The sequence below is a fragment of the Perca flavescens genome, chromosome 15 (genome assembly GCF_004354835.1).
Source record: "Perca flavescens isolate YP-PL-M2 chromosome 15, PFLA_1.0, whole genome shotgun sequence".
NCBI classification, from domain to species: domain Eukaryota; kingdom Metazoa; phylum Chordata; class Actinopteri; order Perciformes; family Percidae; genus Perca; species Perca flavescens.
This window is the reverse complement of record NC_041345.1, coordinates 21,139,572-21,162,823: the sequence shown is the minus strand read 5'-3', so window position 1 is coordinate 21,162,823 and position 23,252 is coordinate 21,139,572. Positions and strand designations below refer to the sequence as shown.

The 23,252-nt window shown below is 43.6% G+C and overlaps 1 protein-coding gene across 1 annotated transcript in view; it reads left to right on the top strand.

The window, feature by feature from the left end:
* Nucleotides 1-23,252, top strand: part of cacng2a (calcium channel, voltage-dependent, gamma subunit 2a) — a 70,574-nt gene that overhangs the window by 28,293 nt on the left and 19,029 nt on the right. The window contains exon 2 of the mRNA XM_028599160.1: nt 13,770-13,853. Within this exon, the coding sequence (XP_028454961.1) occupies nt 13,770-13,853 (84 nt within the window). The remainder of the gene's footprint in view (nt 1-13,769; nt 13,854-23,252) is intronic.

Below are 23,252 nucleotides of genomic sequence, written 5' to 3'. Positions count from 1 at the left end.
TTTATGACGCCCAGGAACCGTCCCGCCGTGCTCACTGTGCAGATTTTGCACTGATATTATGAGCTCACTTCCAGGCTGTGTGATGTAAATCATAGAAAAAGGCCGGCAGCGGGGGTCAAATCATTTAGGATCTCATCACAGCGAATGAGCATCAGCTATAACTTCATCATCACCAGCGCAGAGAGGCGAACAATCCACCTCAGCGCTGCTGCCAGTTTATTACACTGAGCTGAATTAAGTGTGATGTTTTCCAGGCTGTGGATATAAACCCGAGGTGAGAAAGTTTAAAGGACGCTTTGTTCTCCCGCTTGGATGCAAAGCACACAAAAGGAGCATAACGTCACCCTTGTTTCCATGCAACACTAACTTTGACAACAGCTATCTGATTAGCCTCAGCTAACCCAAAGTGATAAAAGGGAAGAAGTTATAAAAAGGGAAAGACATGCATTGAGCTGTTTTGCTGCTAAGGAGGATGAAGTGTTTGTTCAGGGAGCTGACGTCGGCCTGAACTTGAAATACACTTACAACCCTGTGAGAGTTCCTCGCATGCTACATCCTGGACCAAGGATGCATGTAAACATTTATTTATTTATAACATCTCCTGTAATCAGTGTCCTCATGTGCTCTTGCTGTTCCACCTCACAGCAAACAAAGTCACATCTCCAGATCTAATTGGTTGGGGCTGAGGCTGAATTGTTTTAAATAGAGTTTGAGCAGCAGAATGCAAAACTCAATATACCGAATACGTCAGATTCTTGGTTTTCAATTACATTACATTACACTGCATTCATTTAGCTGAAACTTTTATCCAATGCGACTTAAAAAAAGTGCATTCAACCCTGAAGATACTACCCAGAACATGCACGCAAGAATCATGTGAGTACATCAAATTCAGCTTCAAGTGCTTAATTTTAGAAACAAGTGTAGGGTTATTGCTGTCCTGATGGGTCAGTGGGGAGAAGGGTGTATGGTTTGACCATGTCCTGGATGTAGGATGAGCCGTTCGCAGCGTGGTAGGCAAGTACCAGTGTCTTACATCCGATTCCAGCTGCCAGCAGTAGCCAGTTAAGGGTGTGGAGGAGTGGTGTAGTGTGGGAGAACATGGGTAGGTTGAAAACCAGACAAGAATTGAATTTCATAAGCTGGTCAGCAACTAAAATGTGTAAGTGTAGCTCCAGAGTGAAAGTTGAGGTTTTTGTCTAATAAACATGGATTAGAAAACTGTCTAATGTGGCAGCATTGAGCCACAACTTCCCATGTTTGTTGCATGTAGAGCTCAAATAATTAGTTGATTCATTGAGTAGTTAATGGAGAGAAAATTTAAAAAATATATATATAAAATATATATATATATATATATATATATATATACATACTAGTTATATAAGTTATTTTTAACAAAAATGCAAAAAATTCAAAAGTTGGGGCTTTAAACTTTTGATAGAACAAAACAAGCTACTTGTGAGGAGCATTTTTTTTTTTTTTTTTTTACAATTCATTCCCCTCATTTCATCTCTCTACTGTCCGCCATATAATAAAATGAACAAATGATTAGCAAATGACTTAAAGACAAAAAAACTGTATGATTTAGAATGTTTGCATTGAACCACCTTCTGCACATATTTTATTTCATTTGGGAAAAATAAAAATATTTGAGGATCATTAACTGCCATGCTTTCTCAGGCTGTTAGCATGTTGCTGTGGACTCTGGATGAAGCTTTTAAGTTCATGCCGGTCTATTAATTCAGGTCTGGGGGATTAGGTGGAGGTTTGTTGGAGCGCGGCGCTGTGCTGCAGACAGGACTCAGTTCAGTCCTGCAGAGAGGACGATTTAGGTCCAACAGCGGCATGGCGAATCCACCTGATGGTTAGTTTAGCTCTGTCTTACAGCTCTGCCTCCTGCACAGTCAAATAGAGACGCATTACATCTCTTTTCCCTTGCCTTGGTCAACCGTTTTTAGAGGCACAATGTTGCTACTGACTGGCAACTCGCAAAGTTCGGCTGTCTGAGATGAAAGTTGACAATTGTGTAAGATATGTGCAACTCAGAAGATGATGTAACCTGATATGAATTGTTCTGGCATTTTACTCTGGTTTGGAAGCAACTAAGGCAGGAGAAACAAAAAGCTGTTGTCACGGTACACAAGGCTTTTGTAGCAAAGTTTGAGTTTGGATTGGCTGACGTGGAGCCTGATGTGATAACGGACAGCAGCAGGACAACAGACCGAGCCATTAAGATTTTGAGTAGAGTTGTTTTAATTGACATCTCTGTGGTCCCGTTATAATTTGTGATTTTGGTTGACATCACCCTGCAGATGAGTCAGTGTGGACTAGTTCAAACTCTGCCTTTGCATCCTAATTTGTATTCTGACGCTGAATTTTCATCATTTGACACCAGGCTTGGCAGATAGGAAGCAGCACTGAATGTTAGTGGTCGGCGTTGCTGTTAACAAACATTTTAACATGGAGAGGTTTAGCTCTGTTTTCCATTTCCCAGTGTTTACAAGCTCTTACTCACTTCCCTCTAGTTGATTGTCTTTCTCTTCACTGAGTCGGGCAATTTTCTTAAACTGGAGTCAATTCCTCTTTGACTCATTGTACTTCGCCTGCAGCAAAACTGAATCCATCTTGCTGCATTTGCATTCTTCTAGTGACTATGCGTGTGTTCATGCTGCCAATAAATATGGTTTCTCAGTCGATTTGGACAAAGCCATTCTCCAGGAATGAAATTGCCAAATAAACACTAAAGCACATTAAGCTGGTGAGTTCTTCCTCTCTGGTTTAAGTTGAGCTGGTCGATGTCACACCGCTGTTTTTAAATGAGGTTGTGCGTGTTTCTAAAGTGCAGGATCACAAATAAATGCAAACCAGTTTCCTCCCGCCGAGCTGATTACATGATTGTGATCGGCGTAGGTGAGGTGTTGCTTTTGCACTGGCTGTCATTAGCATGAGGTGTTTACTTGGCCTGCGTTCTGGGAATGCCTCTCTCTGTGGGTGCTGCTGCTGAGGGACTCTTCTGAGAACTGGCGAGCTCTCACCCCGTCTGACCAGAAGGCTATGACGCACGCCGCTGTGACACTGGTGACTCACTGGTTCCCTGTTCCTGGATCTGTGAAATCTCATCCTGCCCTTCTGCCCCGCTCCGTGACCTCGCATGTCCCAGTGTATCCACACGTCTCGAGTGAGACACTCAAGACGGACCACAGGCAGGAGAGAACCCTCCCACTCCCTCTGACATGAGCGGAGGGTGATGCTGCTTGTCTTGTCTTTGTTTATGAACTACTGACACCTTGCAGAGAAGCAGAGAGAGGAGGCCTGTTGTAAAGAATCAAAAGCAAGACGGGAGAAAGGGTTCTGAACTGGGGCTGAAAAACTGCATTATATCTCTAAACAACCCATAACCTGAACTCGTGAGAACCCATGGGTCTTGGTTTGAGGTTCTGAATACGTTTTCAACATTTAGGATTAACTCACTGAAAATATAGTATCTATATCCACAACCTTCCACTTCCGGGATTGCTGCCAGAAATTTTAAACTCTGGTTGATTTATGAGGACAATGGTTAACTGCTCCTCAAGATCTCTGCAGGGTAAATCCAGACAGCAAGCTAGACTATCTGTCCAATCTGAGTTTTCTGTTGCACGACTAAAACAACTTTTGAACGTACACCAAATGTGTACGTTCCACCAAAACTAGTTCCTTCCCGAGGCTATTTGGCAGCGGCACCATGGCTCCGTGCGGTGCTTAGCGCCGCCCAAGACAATTGTTACTGGTTTAAAGAAATGCCAATAAACCAGAGCACGTTTTTCTACCATCCCGGAATGCTGTGTGGACTAGCCAGACCTTCCTCCACAGCGCTGTGGAGGTAGGTCTGGCAATGCGAGAGTAGTCGCTTAGTAGTGGCTCTCAGTCGTTCTTTGGCTCAGGGTGCACTGAATGAGAGTCTAAGCGAGTCAGGCTGAGACGAGAGTCTGGAGCAGCATCTCTCGGAAGTTAACCTGGCTCTTATGCACAACTGCGCATTCACCAATCAGGCGCAGAATTTTGGATTTACTCCTCCTTGTGTATCCAGTTATCTTGTTTCTCTTTGAGAGTCCTTCCACCTATGATTCGTTCGCTAATCTAACATCACTATTTCCGTTTCCAACCAACAGTAACATTGAAACCAAAGCTCTCCTGACCTTAATAAAGTAGTAATTTGAACACAAATTATGATATACCACCCTATACCAACATTAACCATAGCACTGTCACATTATAAAACTGATTTAAACAGTGATTTGTAACTGTTTTGGAAACAGACAAATGATGTCGTCCTGTTGATATGTCCGATCAGAATACACTTTCTAACGGGAATGGAAAACTGTGCATTATGTCATTTAAATTGGAGGACATGTTGTTATTTTTCTGTGTGCACAATGTTTTGGAGTAACACGTAGGAGCAGTTCTGATGTACTCTCTTTCCTCCAAACTGTCAACCTCCTACTCTGCGTGGGGCTCCTCTATTAATTTAAAAATACTGAAATGATGCATAAAACTCATCAGATTTGAAAGAAAATTACAACATTAGCTACACTTTTTCCATTGTTTTCCGTCCAACAACTGAACTGCTCTTGTCTACCTAACAACACGTACATATTCAACTTAATATTTTCAGTAGCATTGCCAGACCTTGGCTAGTTCACACAGCATTCTGGGATGGGAAAGAAACGTGCTCTGGTTTATTGGCATGAATTAAGTGCCGCACAGAGCCCCGGTGCTGCTGCAAAATAGCCTCGGGAAAGGAACTTGTTTTGGTGGAACATGTGAACGTTCAAATGTTGTTTTAATTGTGCAACAGGAAACTCAGATTGGACAGATAATCTAGCTAGCTGTCTGGATTTACCCTGTAGAGATCTGAGGAGCAGTTAACCATAGTCCTCATATCAACTGAGTTTAAAATTCCAACACAAAGAAAGCGAGAGGCAATAGACATTCAGCCAAAAAGAAGGACATCCTGCGGAATTTCTGGCAGCAATCCCGGAAGTGGAAGGTCCTGGATATAGACTATATTTCCACAACGCAAGTTCTGGATCACTTTGATTGGTTCTGTAACAGAAACACAATGCAGGGGAAGTTCATTTTCTGAAATTACTGGTGCTGTTGTCATCCTTCCTGGGAGGAAAATCTTTTATATAAAGCAGGAAAACACATAGGTCAGATATTCTGAATCTGAATATTACCCGCATCTTGAAACAATTGCATTGCTTATCTAAACAAGTCCTGCCATTAACTGCCTGTTGCAAACAAACTGATGCATAATTTTTTTTTCCGAGACCTGGAACTTGGACTTAGTTCCACCTCCTGAATTTGGGTTCAGGAAATTTGGAGGGAAATACATTGGAAACTATGGTTACACGTTATGTTCCTTTAGTGGAAAAGGCCTGATACAGTATAAAAAACAGGAGACTATAAATAAAGAGTGATTTGAAGAGGAATCGAGAAAGCAGCGGGGTGAAACGAATATGACGGAGAGGGTTCTGGCCTCCCTACAGGTTTGCTGTTCCTTTGGTGGTGGCTCAAAGGCGATCCCCTCCTCCCATCTTATTTCTTCACAATCAACAACACGTCATCTCAGGGGTATACAGACCCACAGATCACTGCAGCAGCTCTCAGACAGACGCAGATGTGGTGCGGACATCCCAGCGTTCAGGGCAGAAGCAGGAGCGGCTTTGTTGGGAAGGCGCTCAGAGCCGAGCCGTGGGAGGTCAAATGACTGTCTAACATCTGTCAGTCATCCTCCAACGAGCTGAAACCTGACGGCACCTCGCTGCCTCCATTAGTCCGCCTCCCACATCACCTTCAGCTACAGCTGCCGTGTTGCATATCTGCCAACTTCCCCACAGCCTACAAGATGCATCTTTATTTGAAAAGCTGCTAATATTGTATTCTTCTTGCTTCATATTTTTTGCAGCATTAAAGACAGCGAAATAAAAGCAGTTTTCAGTGTTAAACTTTTAATAAATAATACCTAAAGGTCTTTTTTATCGTTGCTTATTTAGTCATGAATATTTAATGTTGTAAAAAAAGACTTTCTGAAGATTTGGCATGTGTATAATGCGTGTGTATAAAAGCATTGAGATTACAATCTCAATGGGGATGATTGAAATAAATGACTAATACTCTGGTTACTGTATGAAGGGAGGGGCCGATGAGAGAGAGTGGGGAGCTGCAAGAGGAGGGCTGGATTTTCAAATTCCGGCGTGTTTTGCTTTTTCCAGAAAACTGCCTACCCAAGCTTTAACTTGAGGCAGGTTATTGTTGATAACTTAATTAACATTATTTGCTTTCTTAATAAACAAGCAATACAATGCTGATTTTAACTGTGTTGGTCTGGATGCTTATAAATACTGTATGAGTTAACTTCTGTTCTAATTTCAGAGTTAAAAACACCTAATAAAACACAAATAGCAACACATTCTGATCAGTCACCATGTGACTATTCTAACAGAAATATGATTAGCTGATTCCAGAGCTGCACAGGACAACTAAACAAATTCATGTTAATATCAGCCGATGTTTGTCAGACTGCCGTGGAAGCAAGTCTTATTTTCTTCAAACTCTAACAGTCGTTCATGCTAAACTGCTGAGAAACTGTATTTGGTCAAATACACAACAGACCACATTCCCACTTACAGTGTAAATTATGGAGTCTAAACCCTTCTGGTCAATAGATCCCACTTGACTTGGTAGCTCATGATAGGTTGGAGGTATGTCTGGGTGTCAGATTACCTTGTTTCCATTTCTAAAAGGGAATGGTTGCTGTCTAAATGACTTGAATTTAGACATTAGTGCCTCCTCCTCTAGCTCCTGGTGAGGGAGGTGTGAGTGGAGGCAAACAGCCCTTCATAGAGAGCTGAAGAGCGTCGTCCATTTTCAAATCCCTTGAACAATTTGATCGGATGCCTCCTGAATTATACCCTGTCCGCATATTCTGTTTCACTTTTGCAATACGTCAAATTACTTGAACTAAAGATGCTCTAACTGTCATTTCACTGTGTCTTTAAGGCCTCACACAACAGTTCTGCTGCAGCGCTGACATGAAAAAAGCATGTTTTCAGAGCCGGAGATGCTACATCTGTGTTGTGTGTGATGGGAGAGGGGGAGACAGTGCGTACGGGCCTCCCTGCCTTAGCGGGGTCATTACCAAGATGAATATAGTGATTATAAGGATGAATAAGGTGTGATTATGAAGACGAATAAGGCGATTAGGGCTCTTGTCACTGCTGCTAGGGCGGCTGTTCATTGGGGGGGGGGGGAGATGTCAGCCTGTAACACGCGTGAACCCATTACCTTTTCATCCACAGGGGATTTATACGCACATACCTATATATGCATGCACATGAACGCGCTGCCATGCCACGCCACACCAAAGGGGGCCATTTGTGTTCATTTGTGTGGTTAAATGACCCGTGCATGCAATATATCTCTCTTATGTGTTTGACCTGAAAGGACGCGAGCACACCTGACTGCAGGCTGCTGTGTGCAGCCAACGCTAGCTTACAGGCTGCCGTGCTGGTACTGTAACAGCAGCTGACTAATGCTGCATGCTGTGTCACTGAAGCCGCTGTGTGTCCAGGGGTTAAAGACACCTCACCAGCTCCATCCATGTGATCCTCCCCTATCCCAGATAGCTATATCCATGGCAACCGAAGCGAAAGGTCCTGATGTCCACATGGCAACGGCTGCCGTAGGGACTGAGGATGGAGGTGGGAGGAGGAGGAGGGAGAGGGAGAGGGGGAGGTGGGGGAGGGGGGTTCTGTATGCTGACGCACTCGGTAGCTGCCTGAAAAGTTTTTGAGAATGCCGCCCACTGACGAATCAGAAGTGGGCTTGAATCTCTCTCTCTATAACTCTTTTTAAAAGGCACCTCCTACTCAGTCAAGAGTCCTCCTCACGCCACCCTCCCCTTCCTATCATGTACCTCCTCCGTGTTTGTGTCTCATCAAACCTTCGTCTCTGTCTGCTGCGCTGTGGCAGCTGTGATCATGTTTGATCACAGTTTGAGGGTTTCGGGTGTGGGCAGGCCCGGCCAGAATGTCTCTCTCCTCGGGCGTCCCGGAAGGATTCGTCCAGTTCTGCTACTTTTTATAGGCTACCTGCAGATATACAGTGTGATGATAGCCGATGTGAATACAATTTAGAGAGAGGGGGCTGCTATTCATGCACCCTCGGTATGATGCGGTGTGCTGGATCTGATACAGACATAGTGGCAGTAACAGTAACAAGTGCAATAGCAGCACATTTGTTAGGGTTAAGCCAGTGTTGTTTATCGTTGCAATGGCACTTTGTTAAGTTAAACTCTAGAGAGGGAACGTTGCTGATTTTAAACCCTTCTGAAGCAAGTCATCCAGTGGAGATTTACCGGCGGGTAAACGCGGACCTCCAGGTGGTGCCGCCATGTATCTGCATGTACGGCAGAACAGAAAAGTTAAGTTACGAGCTAAAGCTAGTTGTAGCTAGCTAGCTTGGTTAGCAAAACGCTGAATAAAGCATTTCTAGGCAACCAAAGTTCCAATTAACTTTGATGAAATGAAAAAACACAGCGAGAGGGTCAAAGTTCGAGATTAAAACAAAAACAAGTTCAGGGCAGACATGGTTCTGAGCCGTCTATACTCGTCATTCTTTTTCTAAGACACAATTTCCACCCAAATACCAATAACTCTCTTTGGGTTGCCTCATTAGAATGAACCTCCCACCTGAAAACCATGCACTCTGCACTGGTCACCAAAATATACCACACAGACGAGCAAAGCGAATTTCAAGGCCAGGAAAATACCAAACTGTCAGAGCGCTGCATCGCCACGAAAACAGAGCCCAATTATGTTTGCACTGCTATCGCTACATGAACTTGGTTACAGATGAGATAAAAATATCATATAATTTATTTCAACTTCAGAAGTAAGCTGATCAGTTGAGGCGATACATCTGTGAGCATGTTAGAACCATGGACAGTGTTGGGACAGAGAGAAAGCTACTGTATAACTACCTCTTACTAATAGCCTAATGATTAATAAAAAGAGAAAATAACCTATTGCACAAATAATAATCAGCAGGCAAGTCATTTACAAAAAGCTTCAGCATAACACTTTCATGACTGTTTAATAGCGGTGAGAGTCAAGGAGGGAGAAATGGGTTGTAGTTGCCTTATAACTTGCTCAGCTTCAGCAGAAGGAAAGAAACGTCCCCGCTCAGAGAAAGATGGCAAGAGAGGAAATGAGGGTTTTCTTTTCCTGTTCCTGCCTAATAACCAGGAGCCAGGGGCCGTGCTTCTGGTATCAATAGCATTAGAAAAACCTTCTCGGCTGCATCATAGACCTCTCTTAACCACTCAACACCTAAACCTTGGAAGGCTTCCACATTAAGCAGAGCTCTGCCTCAGCTGGAGCAGCTCCAAAACCCTGCACGTATATGTGAACATCAGCCCAGGGAAAGCTTCTTTAAAAAAACAAAACATGAATAAAAGAGCTACACAATGACATCACAGGCCCAAGAATAGCTTCTCCTCGTGGTTGTGTGTTTGTGCCAAAGGCGGTCTGAAAATGGGCTCAACGCTGACCGGATAAACCCTGGGTCCCTCAGGAGCAGACCCAGAGCCTCGCTGTGGTGGGCAACTATAAATCTACATCCACCCACCCACCTTCTCTTTTCCACAACAACCCCCTTCTCTTCTCTCCACTGGACTCCACTCATGAGTGCTTCTCTGTGTCTCCAGGCTCTGTGGTAATGAAGTGCTTTATGGCTGCAGAGGATGGGAGGGGACGCAGGGGGCATGGGGTTATAGCCCATAGCTCATTCCTACTATAGGGGGCTCAGTGGCCAGCGGTGACTGGGCTGATTGAGTAAGTGTGGACCCCTAACCCGAACACACACTCACACACATCACCCCGACCCCAGGACAAGGGTCCGAGGGTGTTTGGTGATCTCAGCAGGAGAGATCTCAGACAACCTGCTCCCTCTTTTAATGACGCCTCTACAAATGATTACTGCTTAATTTATAACGTTCGGTCAGGCTATGCAGGCTACAGTTGCCATCTGGATTTCAGCACAATCCTTAAACCTTGTTCTCGACGAGGGTTCAGAGTTCGGAGCGTTTCATTTTTCATTTGTTGTGTTAAATTATCTGAAGCCCGCTGATAATGTAACAGTGATTAAAGGCTACACAAATAAGCCTGACTTGCTGCCCTTACGGTTGGGAAAAACACATTTTCATCTTGTTAGTTAATTCTTCACATCATAATGTTTGTCTTTAGAGAATTACATGCTGAAATTTTTTTTTTTGCCTTCTGACTGTATTTCCTTCCCACCGAGCTGAATTTTACTTTTTGTTCTCAGGCATACATTAAAAAAGAACAATTTTATCATCAAATTTTTTTGTTAAGTACACTTTTTGATTGGTTTTTAAAACCCAACAGTTTGGTCCAGACTGAAATCCTCAACAACCACTGGACAGATTGCCATGAATTTCAGTTCATACATTCATTTGCCCTCAGGATGAATTGTAATAACTGTAGTGATCCTCTGACTTTTCGACTAGTACCACTATTAGGTCAAAGTACCTGTTAAACTAACTAAATCAGCATGCTCACAACAACAATGCTAACATGCTAATTTTAGGGATTAAGTACAGCCTCACAGAGCCACTAGAATTGCTGTAGACACTTCAGTCTTGTTTCGGTGTCAAGTCCCTAAATCCTGATTCTTCTGGCTGCAGTTTACGTTAACAAAACATTTGGGACCTTCAAAACACTTCTTGCCTACACTACATCCAGTTTCTGTCAGGGAAATGTGAAACTGCAAAAGCAAGACACAGTTTTCATGTGACTTTAAACACAGAGCCCCTTTTAGTAATCCAGTGCTGAAAGTGTTGCTCAGTGAATACAGGTGTTTCTCTAAGCAATAAGTGTTTTGACCCACTACACACCTGTGCCTCCGGTAACACACCTCTCCATTCAAACAGTGGTCCCTCTCCTTATTGGCCTGACGGCTCTCTCTCCACACCTCGGCCCTGCGCTCACACTCACGTGGGGAGGTCTCTGAAATGAAAATGCCATTATAAAACATTTACCAGCCTGCTGAGTTTACATGTCTTACAAGAAAAGGACCGTTTGGAGCGGTTAAGTGTCACATAAATCTTTCAGCACGCTAATTGAAGTGGTTCCCCCAATAGGCCACTCTCCACAGCTGCTATTACAACTGTGGATGGGACGGCCAGCTGCAAACCAAATCTTACACCCACTTGATAACGTTGTTAAGACACACACATGGTGCTCTGTGGGTTGCTGCTGCTGCTAGTTTGCTCAGGCAGCTCCACTGGGAGCATGCAATGTAGTTGTATGTAAACACAAGTCATCTTTCAGTGAAATATGCTCTGAGAGGCGGCACAAGTGTGTTCTCCTCCCCTGGAAATACAACTTATCTAGAGCTTATTTAAGCAGGCAAGTTGAAGAGGAACATATTGTTATTTCCAGCAGAAGCCTGGGGGAGTAGTTGCAGGAGGTGGCGGGGTTACACCTACAGTATGCGCTAGCTCACATCTGAAAGCTGGCGTGCTACAGTTAGCTGCCGAGCATCTCCACCAAAGCTTCAGAGTATTACTTTGAGATTCATGCCACCGCGCTAGTTAACAGAGATCACCTTCCAGCTGATTGGAACGAGCCCAATTCTCTAATCTCCAGTCAGCCGCTGAAAGCTTTTTGTCGTGTTTCAGAGCTCAAAACTGTGCAGGTCCGTTAAACTCTGGAGGGCTTTTCCATGGCTCAGCAATTACTGAGGCCTAAACTGTGACACTCAAACTTGATGTATTCCACCTCCCACTCCATCTTCCCTCTCTGTCCTTCAAAACCTCTCTGTTCCATGCCCTTCATATATTTATCCCTCCTCCTTCTTCCCATTACATTGTCTTTCTCCCTGCTTCCCTCTGTTTCTATCTCTCCTTTTCTCTTGTCCTCATTGCCAAAGAACCTGTTGATGAAAATCCATCAAAAAAAATGTAATTGTGGGCCAGAGCTAAATATAATGGGAGAAAGGAGTGGACACACTCAGTAGGTACATTTCATTGTGTCCATTAAGGATTAGAGGATTTTTCATACAAAGGTTCCCACACTCGCCACTAAGTATTTATATAGCACCTAGACCTGCTTTATAATAGATTAATATATGGAAATCTCCCTTTTTACAATATGGGGCCTTTGACCATCACTCAAGCTTTCACTAAAAAGATGAAAATATCAGATCGGTGTGGAGCAATGAAGAGGCTTTAACCTTCCTCACATTAATATATGAAACAAACAGAAATGTCATTTTTCCATCATGGTTTTTCCATCATTAGAGGTTTGACAATATATCCAACAGTAGTAGATTGTAAAAAGTGCTCATATTATGCTCATTTTCAGGTTCATAATTGTATTTAGAAGTTATATCAGAATAGGTTTACATGGTTTAATTTTCAAAAAACACCACATTTTTATACTGCACATTGCTGCAGCTCCTCTTTTCACCCCGTGTGTTGAGCTCTCCGTTTTAGCTACAGAGTGAGGCATCACACTTCTGTTCCATCTTTGTTGGGAGTCGCACATGCGCAGTAGCTAGGTAAGGACTACTAGCCAGTCAGAAGCAGAGTATGAGGGTGTGCCACGCTAGCAGCTAGGCGAGCATTATAACGTGTGTTACAAAGTGATGCACGTTTGTCGCGGAAGTAAAGGCTGGACTACAATAGAGCTGTTTGGAGCAGTTTGTGAACAGTATTTTCTGTTGGAGATGGTAAGTCCCTTTGGGCTTTTTCACTTTGTAAAACCAATTACATGTCTTTTTTTTTTTACTGATGTTCTGCTAAATTTTGCGCCACATTTGGATGGAGAAAGTCCAAATGACAACAAACATTGAAATACATTTATCCATGAGCTGAATCAGTCGACTGGCAGGTAGCTCCGACACAAATACGTACGCGGGTGGGAGAGCAGATCGAGGACACTTTGATGGCTCGTTTTTTCCAGGTGACACGCTCTCTAATGTCTGAGTGGTCATCACCGGGTGGGGGGGGGCGTTCACACACTAATAATCGCACCCCGCTGTGCCCATCATGCCTCACTGCCAAAACCTCCTCTGCAACACCTGGCCCCATGGTAACCAACACCTGTTCACCTAATAAGAGGGACACTGGAGGGAGAGGAGATGAAGAAGTTAATGAAACGCTAATCTAGTCCAATCAAACGCCCAGGCATCTGCCTCCTCGCTGCAGCAGCAGCTCGCCGTAATGGCCGCCTTATGGGCGCCTCCCCCGCCACGGCACCTTGAGTGACCTCATCAATGCCAAAACTCCGCAGAGAGGCTGCAAATAGAGGAGGAAGTGGGAGGGAGAGGGAAGCCGGCACGCAGCTTCCTGGATGGACAGAGTAGCTGGACGACGAGGTGTCAGCCAAATGAACAAGCATTAAGAGATGAGGTTCCCTGTGCAGAGCAGTTGGAGCAGCTCCAGGTTGCACCAGCTGCGCTGCTCGTGTTTACAAGCCGCCACCTGCTGCCGGAGAGGCCTGGAGCTCAGGTCTGCTTTCTGAAGAGCATCTTCTGGTCTGTGTGAGAGCCGTGGCCAGAGAAAAGGGTCCTCTGGTCTGACACTATCTGTGCTGACAATGGAAACTGACAAATAGAAACTGGAAAGCGTTCTGTGAGTTACTGTTTGCCTTCTTGTAACAACTCCACTGAACCCTTGTTCTGTTTTTCCCCAACAGGAAACTTAAAAGGGATGTGTAAACAGATAGACCACTTTCCTGAGGAAACAGATTACGAAGCGGACCCATCTGAGTACTTCTTACGTGAGTATCTCGTCTCCCTATTTTCACACAGAGAAATCCTGTTTGCACATGAGATTGACGGTATTTTCCTGCTCAAATGTTTGACCATGATAGACCGCATCAGGCTTTTTTCTCCCCCTCCAACCCCCCCATGTTCTCTGGACATATACTCTGAATATTTTTAAAATCTGTCCCACTTTTTGCTCTGTCTCAGACTGGAGCACGGTGCCAGTAACTGCTCTTGGCCTGTGTGTCACTGCTGTCTCTGCCTGCTTTGAGCACAAGGCTGGCCAGACTGAGTCCTGCCAAGCAGCTCGTCTGTTTTTACTGCTTGGCTGTGTGTAACATAACGTGCAGTGTTACAGTCGGCTGTGTACCCTGTAAACACAGCCCATTGATTTCTGCTTTCTTTCCCTTTGTGCAAGCAAGACAGAGATGCTTGTCGAACTCATTTGCCTGCTATCATGATGTACTGTTAGTTTGGTGAGCTCAATAGGCTACTCTCTTCTGATTGGCCAATGAATGCGTTTGAGACATTTATTCGTGAATTACAGACTCAACGAGTTAAACATCTTGTGCTAAAATAAATAAAAAAGGTTTTATCCAATAATGCTTTTAATATAGTCATAGACCCGACATATTTCATTACTGGTTAGAATGAATGGTAATCTTACATGTGCTTATGTTGCTTAGTTACCGCTCTGCTACAGTGTAGCCAACTGATGCTGAAGACAGCCGTTTCTATGGTCACCGTCACAGTGTAGCAACAGAAGCAAGTTAAAAAAAAATGTTCTATGGTTACAGCTCTGCTCTGCTGTTGTGTCACTTACTGTAATTCCGAAAGTAACCAGTTATAAATACCTTAAATAGCTTTTTATGTACTGGTTTTGTACACACTAAATCAATCAATCTACTTTTACTTTAGTATATTTGAATTCAGTTTTAATTTTGGAAGGACAATAACTGAAATGTTGCAGTTTTGCTGCTCTGGTCCAATCAGGAGGATTTTCTTTTTTCAATTTGGACGTCTATTTGGACGACTCTTTGTTGTGAGACAATCTGTTAAAACAGCTTTGATAGAGAAACTTTTTTGGAGAGCATCACTGCATTGGAAAAGCATTGTTTACACAGACACATGTGATACAGTAGCAGTGTAAGGGATTACAATCATCACATTGCAATGGCTCATCCCAATAACAGTTTGTGAGGTCGGCTTGTTCGCTGTTGTTTTACGGGGAGTTTGATGCTGGGTTCATATAAATCTGGCCTGTGTTCAGTGGAGAGACTGATGCCGAACAAGTTAGCTTGGACAGAATAGGAGAAATTTTACTCCAAAATGTGTGTTAACTGCATGTCCGTCTTAGCAGGCTTGCTAATGTTAGCCTAACAAAACCAGGAATTATTGAATGCATGTTAGGCCCTAACATGCATTCAATAATTCCTGGTTTTGTTGAGAGTTGGAGGTGTGTGAACTACTCTTCTTCACTGTGAAGATGGGACAGTTACATCTCAACGTAGACTGGCTGCTTCTTAAACCACAATGTCTCATTTTCTATTTCGACATGTGTTAAATACATTATGGGACATGTGTAGACGCTTTGGAGTTGTTTAAGGGCAGTTAGGGAAAAACTATCAAAATCGATGCGGCACAATCAGAGATATCATCTTTTTCATTCCACACATTGTTCTTCCTTGACAAAACTTGGCGCCTACATTACCCATAATGCAACGCAACCGCCGACAGTTACATAGCAGCAGCTAATGTAGCCTGGAGCCTCTAGCCTGCAGCAGATATGAGAAACAGCTACAAGGGTCTCACTTCTTTCTACCTCAGCACCAACAGATTTTAAAACTTGTAGTCTTCAGTCTCAACCAGCGCTGACTCAAGTGACATCACTTGCGGACATTTATCAGACATCCAACAGCTCCCTCTGGAGCAACTAAAGGCTTTATACCACTTTTGCACATGTACAGTAGTACACTTTTATTCGTATGTACTTTTTTTTAAAGTAATGCATCATGTGAAATTGATTACATTTTGTTTGCTATATTTGATTAAATACCACATTAGTTGCCAACTTTAGTCCCTGTTGACCCTAGATGTGGTATGTGGTACACTCCCCCCTGCTGCAGCCTGCAGTGGTTTGAAACTAGAAGTCAGAAAGTGTCTGTCTCCTCGTCTCCATCAGCGGGGACAGTTATTGAGGCCTCTCAGAGAGCCGAGCACTGCGTGACAGTGCTGGAGATTAAGCCCAGCCAATTAGGCTGTGTTTGACTTAGCGCTCTGAGCGGTTGTTCCCGTCCATATGTGCCAGAGAGGACGGTTACGATAACAGCTCTGGTAATGATTCTAACAATGCCAGAGTTCTGGCGAAGGCAGATCTCTCTTTAGAAAGAGCCGTCTCTCAGGCTGGGGATGACAGGGTCACGGGGTAGAGGCCTCACTCGGACCACCGACACTCATCTGCGTGCGTGCGTGCGTGCGTGCGTGCGTGCGTGCGTGCGTGCGTGTGTGTGGGTGTGTGTGTTTTAACCTCTTCCTAGGCTGTGATTGGAGGAGAAGGCCGCAGTGCTCCCAGTGGCTTGCCAATTAGGACACTCACATCCATAAATATTTCAGCCTCCTTCTTATATAGGTCAGGCCTCTCTCGATCGCTGTCTCTCACACTCTGCCTCTCTTCACCATCACACCCGGAATATTTCATGTCAGGAGTTGTGCAGTTCCTGTTGGATTGAAAGAGAGACCTGACAATTTACTAAGCTGTTTAAAAAGGGTGCATGAAGAGGTCACACAGGACATCTTGGTGGGTGTCTCCGTATTAAACCCCTGTGATGTATTTTTATAGCTGCCCATTTCCATTTCATGGACACACACACACACACCTGGTATTTCCATAATGAGGAGTTACACGGCGCCTCTGGGTGGCCAAAGACAGGGAAAAGCTGCCTCTGCTCTCACATGCAGGAGAGGGAGAGGGAGGGTTAGTTATGCAACAAAACTGATGTCACTTCAGGTGAAGGGCCTGGCGGAAGTGACATCACCGGGGAGCTCGCCAGTCCAAAATCGAGGGGACACAATGGTGATGTCATCAAAGAGCGTAGAGAGGAGGAGGGGGATATTTGGTGCTGAGCGGAAAAAACACAAATCTGACTATATTCTGCTAAACATGCACCCCCGCTTCATCAAACACACACACACACACACACACACACACACACACATATCTGTAGCTTCTCCTTGTTTGTGTGTCTGTTCCGTGTGCTCTTCAAATAGCAAGGCAGTTTGCACATCCACACAGGGTTATATAAGCCAGCTGAGGCACACTAAAGCGCCAGTGGGTTTTTAGATCATGCCGTGTTGGAGCTCCCATCATCCACTGCTCTACTGGGCGCTAAGCAGCTGAGAGAGAAGAAAGAGGGGAAGAAAACTCCCCGTTATGCAAGCTACTAATGCTAAACTGAAAGACATCAATTCACTGTAATATAGAGAGGAGGATCATATGAGGGGAGGAGGGGTGTGTGTGTCTGACTGCCATGGATGCATGCTAGTGCATACATCATCATTGTCACCATTGTCAGTGGATTGAAAAATAATAGCAACAAAAATAACTATTTCGGTTATCTATTAATCGTTCAAGTCATTTTTCTGGTTCCAGCTGCTTTTCTTTTTATATCTGATTAATGTGAGAATAACTGAAATATCTTAAGATTTTGGACTGCATTCATTCACCTTTTGCTTTAGAAAATTGTGGTGGACATTCTTTGCAAAATTTTATAGACCAAACAATGAGTCGAGAAAATAGAGCAGATTTATTGATAGATAATAATAGTTAGTTTCTGCTCTAGGGCTGCAACTTCTGATTATTTTCGTTATAGTCTATAAAGAATTCTGGAGTCTATAAAATGTCACAACTTCTCTGAGTCCAAGGTGTCATCTTCAAATGAGTTGTTAAAATTCCAACAACAGTCCAAATGCCAAATATATTTACATAACAAATATATTAAACCGAGTAAAGCAAAAAAATCCTCACATTTGAGAGGCAGGAACCAAAAAAATGTGTCATGTTTTCACTATTTTTGCGTGAAAAATGACTGAGACGATTAATCGATTTTTCAGCTGTAAAATAAAAACTGTGTGCAGAACCTCTTCCATCATTTAAATGATGATTAATTTAACGGAACTTCTTGTTTTATGGTTTTTATTAAGGTGCGTGTGTGCGTTTCTCCTGGCCACAACATATTCTGCTGCTTCAGGCTGCATATTTGCTTGTTGTCAGATCACAAAGCGCTTCAGCCCACTGAAAAGAATCCCCCACTCTTGCAATGTGTCCCACTTCCATACTAGAAACATACTTTTAAGTATGCACTATATTCTGATGCAGTATTGGGGCCATTTTTACCCACTCAATTAACTTTCTTATGAACTTTCCCGGGTGTTATTGCACCGAGCCAGCGTTAATCCCTGCCTCTAGTGTTTGCAGGCGTTCATCTGAGAGTATTCGCTGACATTGGTGACAGAAGGGCAGGCCTGTCACAGCCTGTGTCACCCCGAGGCCTCGCGGCAGTCTGGACACTGGTCTGAACTGGCTTTGGTGCGACCAATAAAATCAATGGGTCAGGGGCAGGACATGTATGGTCTTGTGGGGCAGAGCAAGGGGATGGCAGCAACACTGGCTGGCCGACCACCGCAGAGTCTCTAGTAGCAGTTTGTATACGAGGGGTTAACATCCAGCCTGCGCCCCTTGTGTTTGCTTTATCAGGTTTATCCCTGTCAGTTGACAGCGGTGACATTGAGCATCCTGTTCCTCGTACGGTATCCAAGGCAACAAATAAGGACTATATCGACTGATATATAAAAACACAGTACACAGACATGGGCCAATAAATTAAAAGCCAATCATTTTTTGTCCTGGTTGACCGAGTGAGTGCTAGCACTCTAACTTTATGTCTTGTTAACGGGGAATAGAGAGAGACGGCGCAGCTTGTAAAACACAGAGGTGAGAGAGTGTGTGTGTCCTCATATTAAAGCAGGATTATAGAATATACAGTGTTCAACTGTCACTGGAGCATCATCAAAAGACGGCCGCACCCTCTCAGATCAGTTTTTTACATTTATTCATCAGATGTAACAGCCTGAAAATCTCCACCGCTGTGAAAGAAAACGACAAATTATATGCTTGTGTCCATTTTATTCTCCAAACATGAAGCAGTAGAGAGTCGGCTTTGTCAGTTTGTGCAAAAGATATCAAAATAAGAATAGTTTTAGTGTCGCATAAAGAAAACAACAAATTCTGTATGAGATACATCATGAAAATGTGCTTTGTGTGCATATTTCTAGCTCACAGATTTTGATTTAATCCTGGTTTGGCTGCACTGTAGCAGATAATTAGAATACTTTTGTGCCATTCAGTCTCTAATTGTTGTTTTTAACACTTTGTGGTTGAGTGTGCTGCTATAGGAGGATGCTACCGATCCGTTTCTCAAACATTGATTTAATGGGACAAAAACTGTATGACTTCATATTTTTTATTTCTGAGTCTAGTTTGATATACTGTATGCTTTAAGAGCATGTTGAGCAGAACAATCGTGTTTATCAGTTTTCCATAATCGTTATATTGGTGTAACCAAAAGATAAAACCTGTGCTAATGTTGCTCAGTGTGGTGTTCACTGACCTGCTGATTTGTGATGTTGGCCATGCATGGCTCTGGCTGTCACGCAGAAGTTCCGGCGTGATCTGTGGGGACATCAGCAGAGGAATGGAGGGTAATTACAGTAATTGAAGTGTGTTCTGTGGAGGGAACTTTAATTGTCTGAGCGAGTCTGTCATGTGAAGAGATTTCAGTGTAAGGGGAGCTCTCCAACCGTGTTCCACTGACCTGTGTGTGTGTTTGTGTGTATATGTGTGTGTGTGTGTGTGTGTGTGAGCGCGCGTGCGTGCGTGCGTGGTGACAGAGCAGTACTCAGTGGGAGGACTTCAGGGCTCTAATGGTGTAGCTCTGTGTATGGGCAGGGATCATCCATGTACATCCAGTGTTGGCAAAAGTATTCAAATCCTTTACTTAAGTAAAAATACTAATACCACACTTTCAAAGTATTAAAATTAAAAGTACTCATTGCGCAGTAAGACATTCCCTGTTAGTGTTTTACTCTGATGGATTAACATTACTGCTGCATTAATGTGTATGTTGCATTTTACTGCTGTAGATGTTTGAGGTTGTGCTAATTTGAAGTCCTTTATATACTGTTGGGTAGTTTAATCTACAACAGTGCATCATATTCTATAAGATCATCATATGTGTGCAGCGTGGCTGTCCTGTGAGAACCACGTATCTCTAAAAAAAGTCAACTGTTCATGGTGTCAGAAAAACAGCCCTGTGTCCAGCTTTGTGACGATTCATTTTCCCGCTGATCCAAGAGGCTTTTTTAAATACTTTATTTAGCTTAAAAAGTAGGAGAATTTGGACTTCCGGTTTTGGATGCGAATGAAGTAGACGCGTCTACCTCGCGCTCCCTGTACAAATCTTCTACTCTATCAGTTTATAATCCTCTACTAGTTTATTTTCGCCGAATGTAATGAGATAACAACTTTAATATACACGGAAGCAGAAAATGGCATCCAAAGTAACCAAGCATGCGAAGAAAGACACAAAAGACGATGCTATCGCGGCTCATGGCGAGGTTAGCATGTCAGCCTTGACTAGCTTACTGGAGGAACACAGAGCCGAACTCTCTTCCGATTTCAAAACTGCTTTGACATCTTTAGAGGCAAAACTTGACCTTGTCCAGGCTTCGGTGTCGGACCATGGAACACGAATAACATCATTGGAATCTAACGCAGATGACCTCTGCGAGCAAATTCACTCTCTGGAAGCGGTGTGCGCCAATCTGACTGAGAACTACGCTAAACTCAAGGCCAAAACAGCGGACCTGGAGGGCCGCAGTCGCCGAAATAATATCAGGATCATTGGCTTCAGACTTAGTGCTGCTTATGACGGCCATTCAATGAACTTGAACTATAGCCGTTAGCTGCTAGCTGCCGTTTGGTGAGTGTATTCCGACAGGCTTCTGTGATAATCATCCCAAAAACAATCCACGGAGCGGTGGTGGTGTGGCTATGTCCTCCAGAGGACAGGTCATGTCATGTCTTGAAGTGTATTCCCCCCCTAAAAAAAACAATAGTGCGGTAGTAGCTGTTAGCTGCTAGCTGCCCTCCGGTGAGTGTGTACAGCCAGATAGCTGTTAGCCGTTAGCTGCTAGCTGCCGTCCGGACAGTGTATTCAGCCAGGCATCTGTGCTAATCATCCCAATAAAAATCCATGGAGCGCCCGGTGGGTTGGTGGATATCCTGCATAGGACAGATCATGCCTTTGCAGCGACAGGTTTAGATTATTTCCCCCTCAAAATAGGTAATTGAGCACTGTAGTGGTTATGACCATATCAGTGACTATCCTATGTAACTACATGGAAACGGGATAAACGATGTCTGTGGCTTGCACAGTAATAGCGTTACTGAAGCCTAGCTGTTGCATCGCGCGGTCTCCTGGGAATTCAGTTGTAGCAGAAAAAGGTAAACAGTCATTTGCAGATTGGAGCGTAGTGTGTGTGAAGAGTGAAAAGCGGAGTTGTTGATAACGGAAGAAGCTTGGAGTATGAAGAATATAGCAGATATGCAACACACGGAAGAGCCTTTTGCGTTTGATGGTCATCCTTATTTATTCAAACCAGAGTATACAGACGAAGAACTAGCCTCAAGAGTTGGAAAGAACGAGACTGACAGACAGAGGGGAAACAGGCAGATGAACTTGCTGCTCCAAGCACAAGCTAAAGGTAGCCTTCAGTAACTGGGGGACATAGCCACACCACCGGGCGCTCCGTGGATTTTTATTGGGATGATTATCACAGATGCCTGGCTGAATACACTCACTGGACGGCAGCTAGCAGCTAACGGCTAACAGCTATCTAGCTGTACACACTCACCGGAGGGCAGCTAGCAGCTAACAGCTACTACCGCACTATTGTTTTTTTTAGGGGGGAATACACTTCAAGACATGACATGACCTGTCCTCTGGAGGACATAGCCACACCACCACCGCTCCGTGGATTGTTTTTGGGATGATTATCACAGAAGCCTGTCGGAATACACTCACCAAACGGCAGCTAGCAGCTAACGGCTATCAGCTAGCAGGGCAAGCTAGCTACTGGCAGGATCGAGACAGGGACCAGGGTAGGTGAATTTAAACAATGTCTGAGTTGAAAACGCATCTTGTTGACACGTAAGGGCCCTGTTCTTGTGGCACAGACATATTAATTGCATTTTGTGTCTGTTAAGAGGCACAAAGGCACTCTAAAACTTGCCCCGAGCACTGCCGTTTTAGCTCAGGGGACACTTGTAGTACGTAGCTGCAGCTTCTCAGTGTTACCTGCACTGATTCGGGTCGGGGTTTTTTCTATCGAAAGTACTCGCGTAGCTATAGCGATCAAGATTAACGTAAAAATTGGCCGGAATTCTCCTTTAAGTCACTTGTACCAGACTTCCCAGCGATGCCTTCTGAATATCTACTGGATAGTTTCCTTTCATGTAATGTAATAGCTAAAGGCTCAATTGCTACTATTTATAATTTAATGATAAACCTAGCATCTTCATCTTTGGATAACATTAAGAGAGCCTGGGAGGAAGACCTTGATAGACCACTCTCTGAAGACTCTTGGAATTGTGTTCTTAAACAGGTCCACTCTTCATCAATATGTGCCCGGCATTCTCTTATACAGTTTAAAGTAATACACAGGGCTCATATATCCAAAGTCAAACTAGCTCAAATGTTTCCTGGTACTAACCCTATGTGCAATAGATGTCAATGTGCTGAGGGAATGTTAATTCACTTGTTCTGGACATGCCCCAAATTAGAGCAGTATTGGCGATCCATATTTCTCACTCTTTCTGCGGTCCTTCAGCATAGATTAGAGCCGGAACCTTTGGTGGCATTATTTGGAGTCGGTCCAGAGGAGATACAGCTGTCGGCATCAATGTGTAAGGTCCTTGCTTTCTCTTCTTTGATTGCACGTAGAGCAATATTATTGAAGTGGAAAAACCCCTTGCCGCCCACTCACACCCAATGGATCAAAGATATGATGTTTTGTCTCTGCCTCGAAAAAATTAGGTACTCGCTAAGAGGATCGGAAAAACAATTTTTTAAGTTGTGGCGCTCTTTTATTGAATATGTTGATAAGTCTCTTTAAATAACGCCTCTACTATGGACACTTTACTTTTATTACTTATTTCTCCCCCTTTTTTTTATTATTTATTTTAATTTCTTCATTTTTATTCTTTATGTATGTATGTATTTGTTGTATTTGGTTGGAGGTTAATATTTGTTAGTATGCTTGTATGTATTTTTGGTTTCTACAATTCTATTTTGATT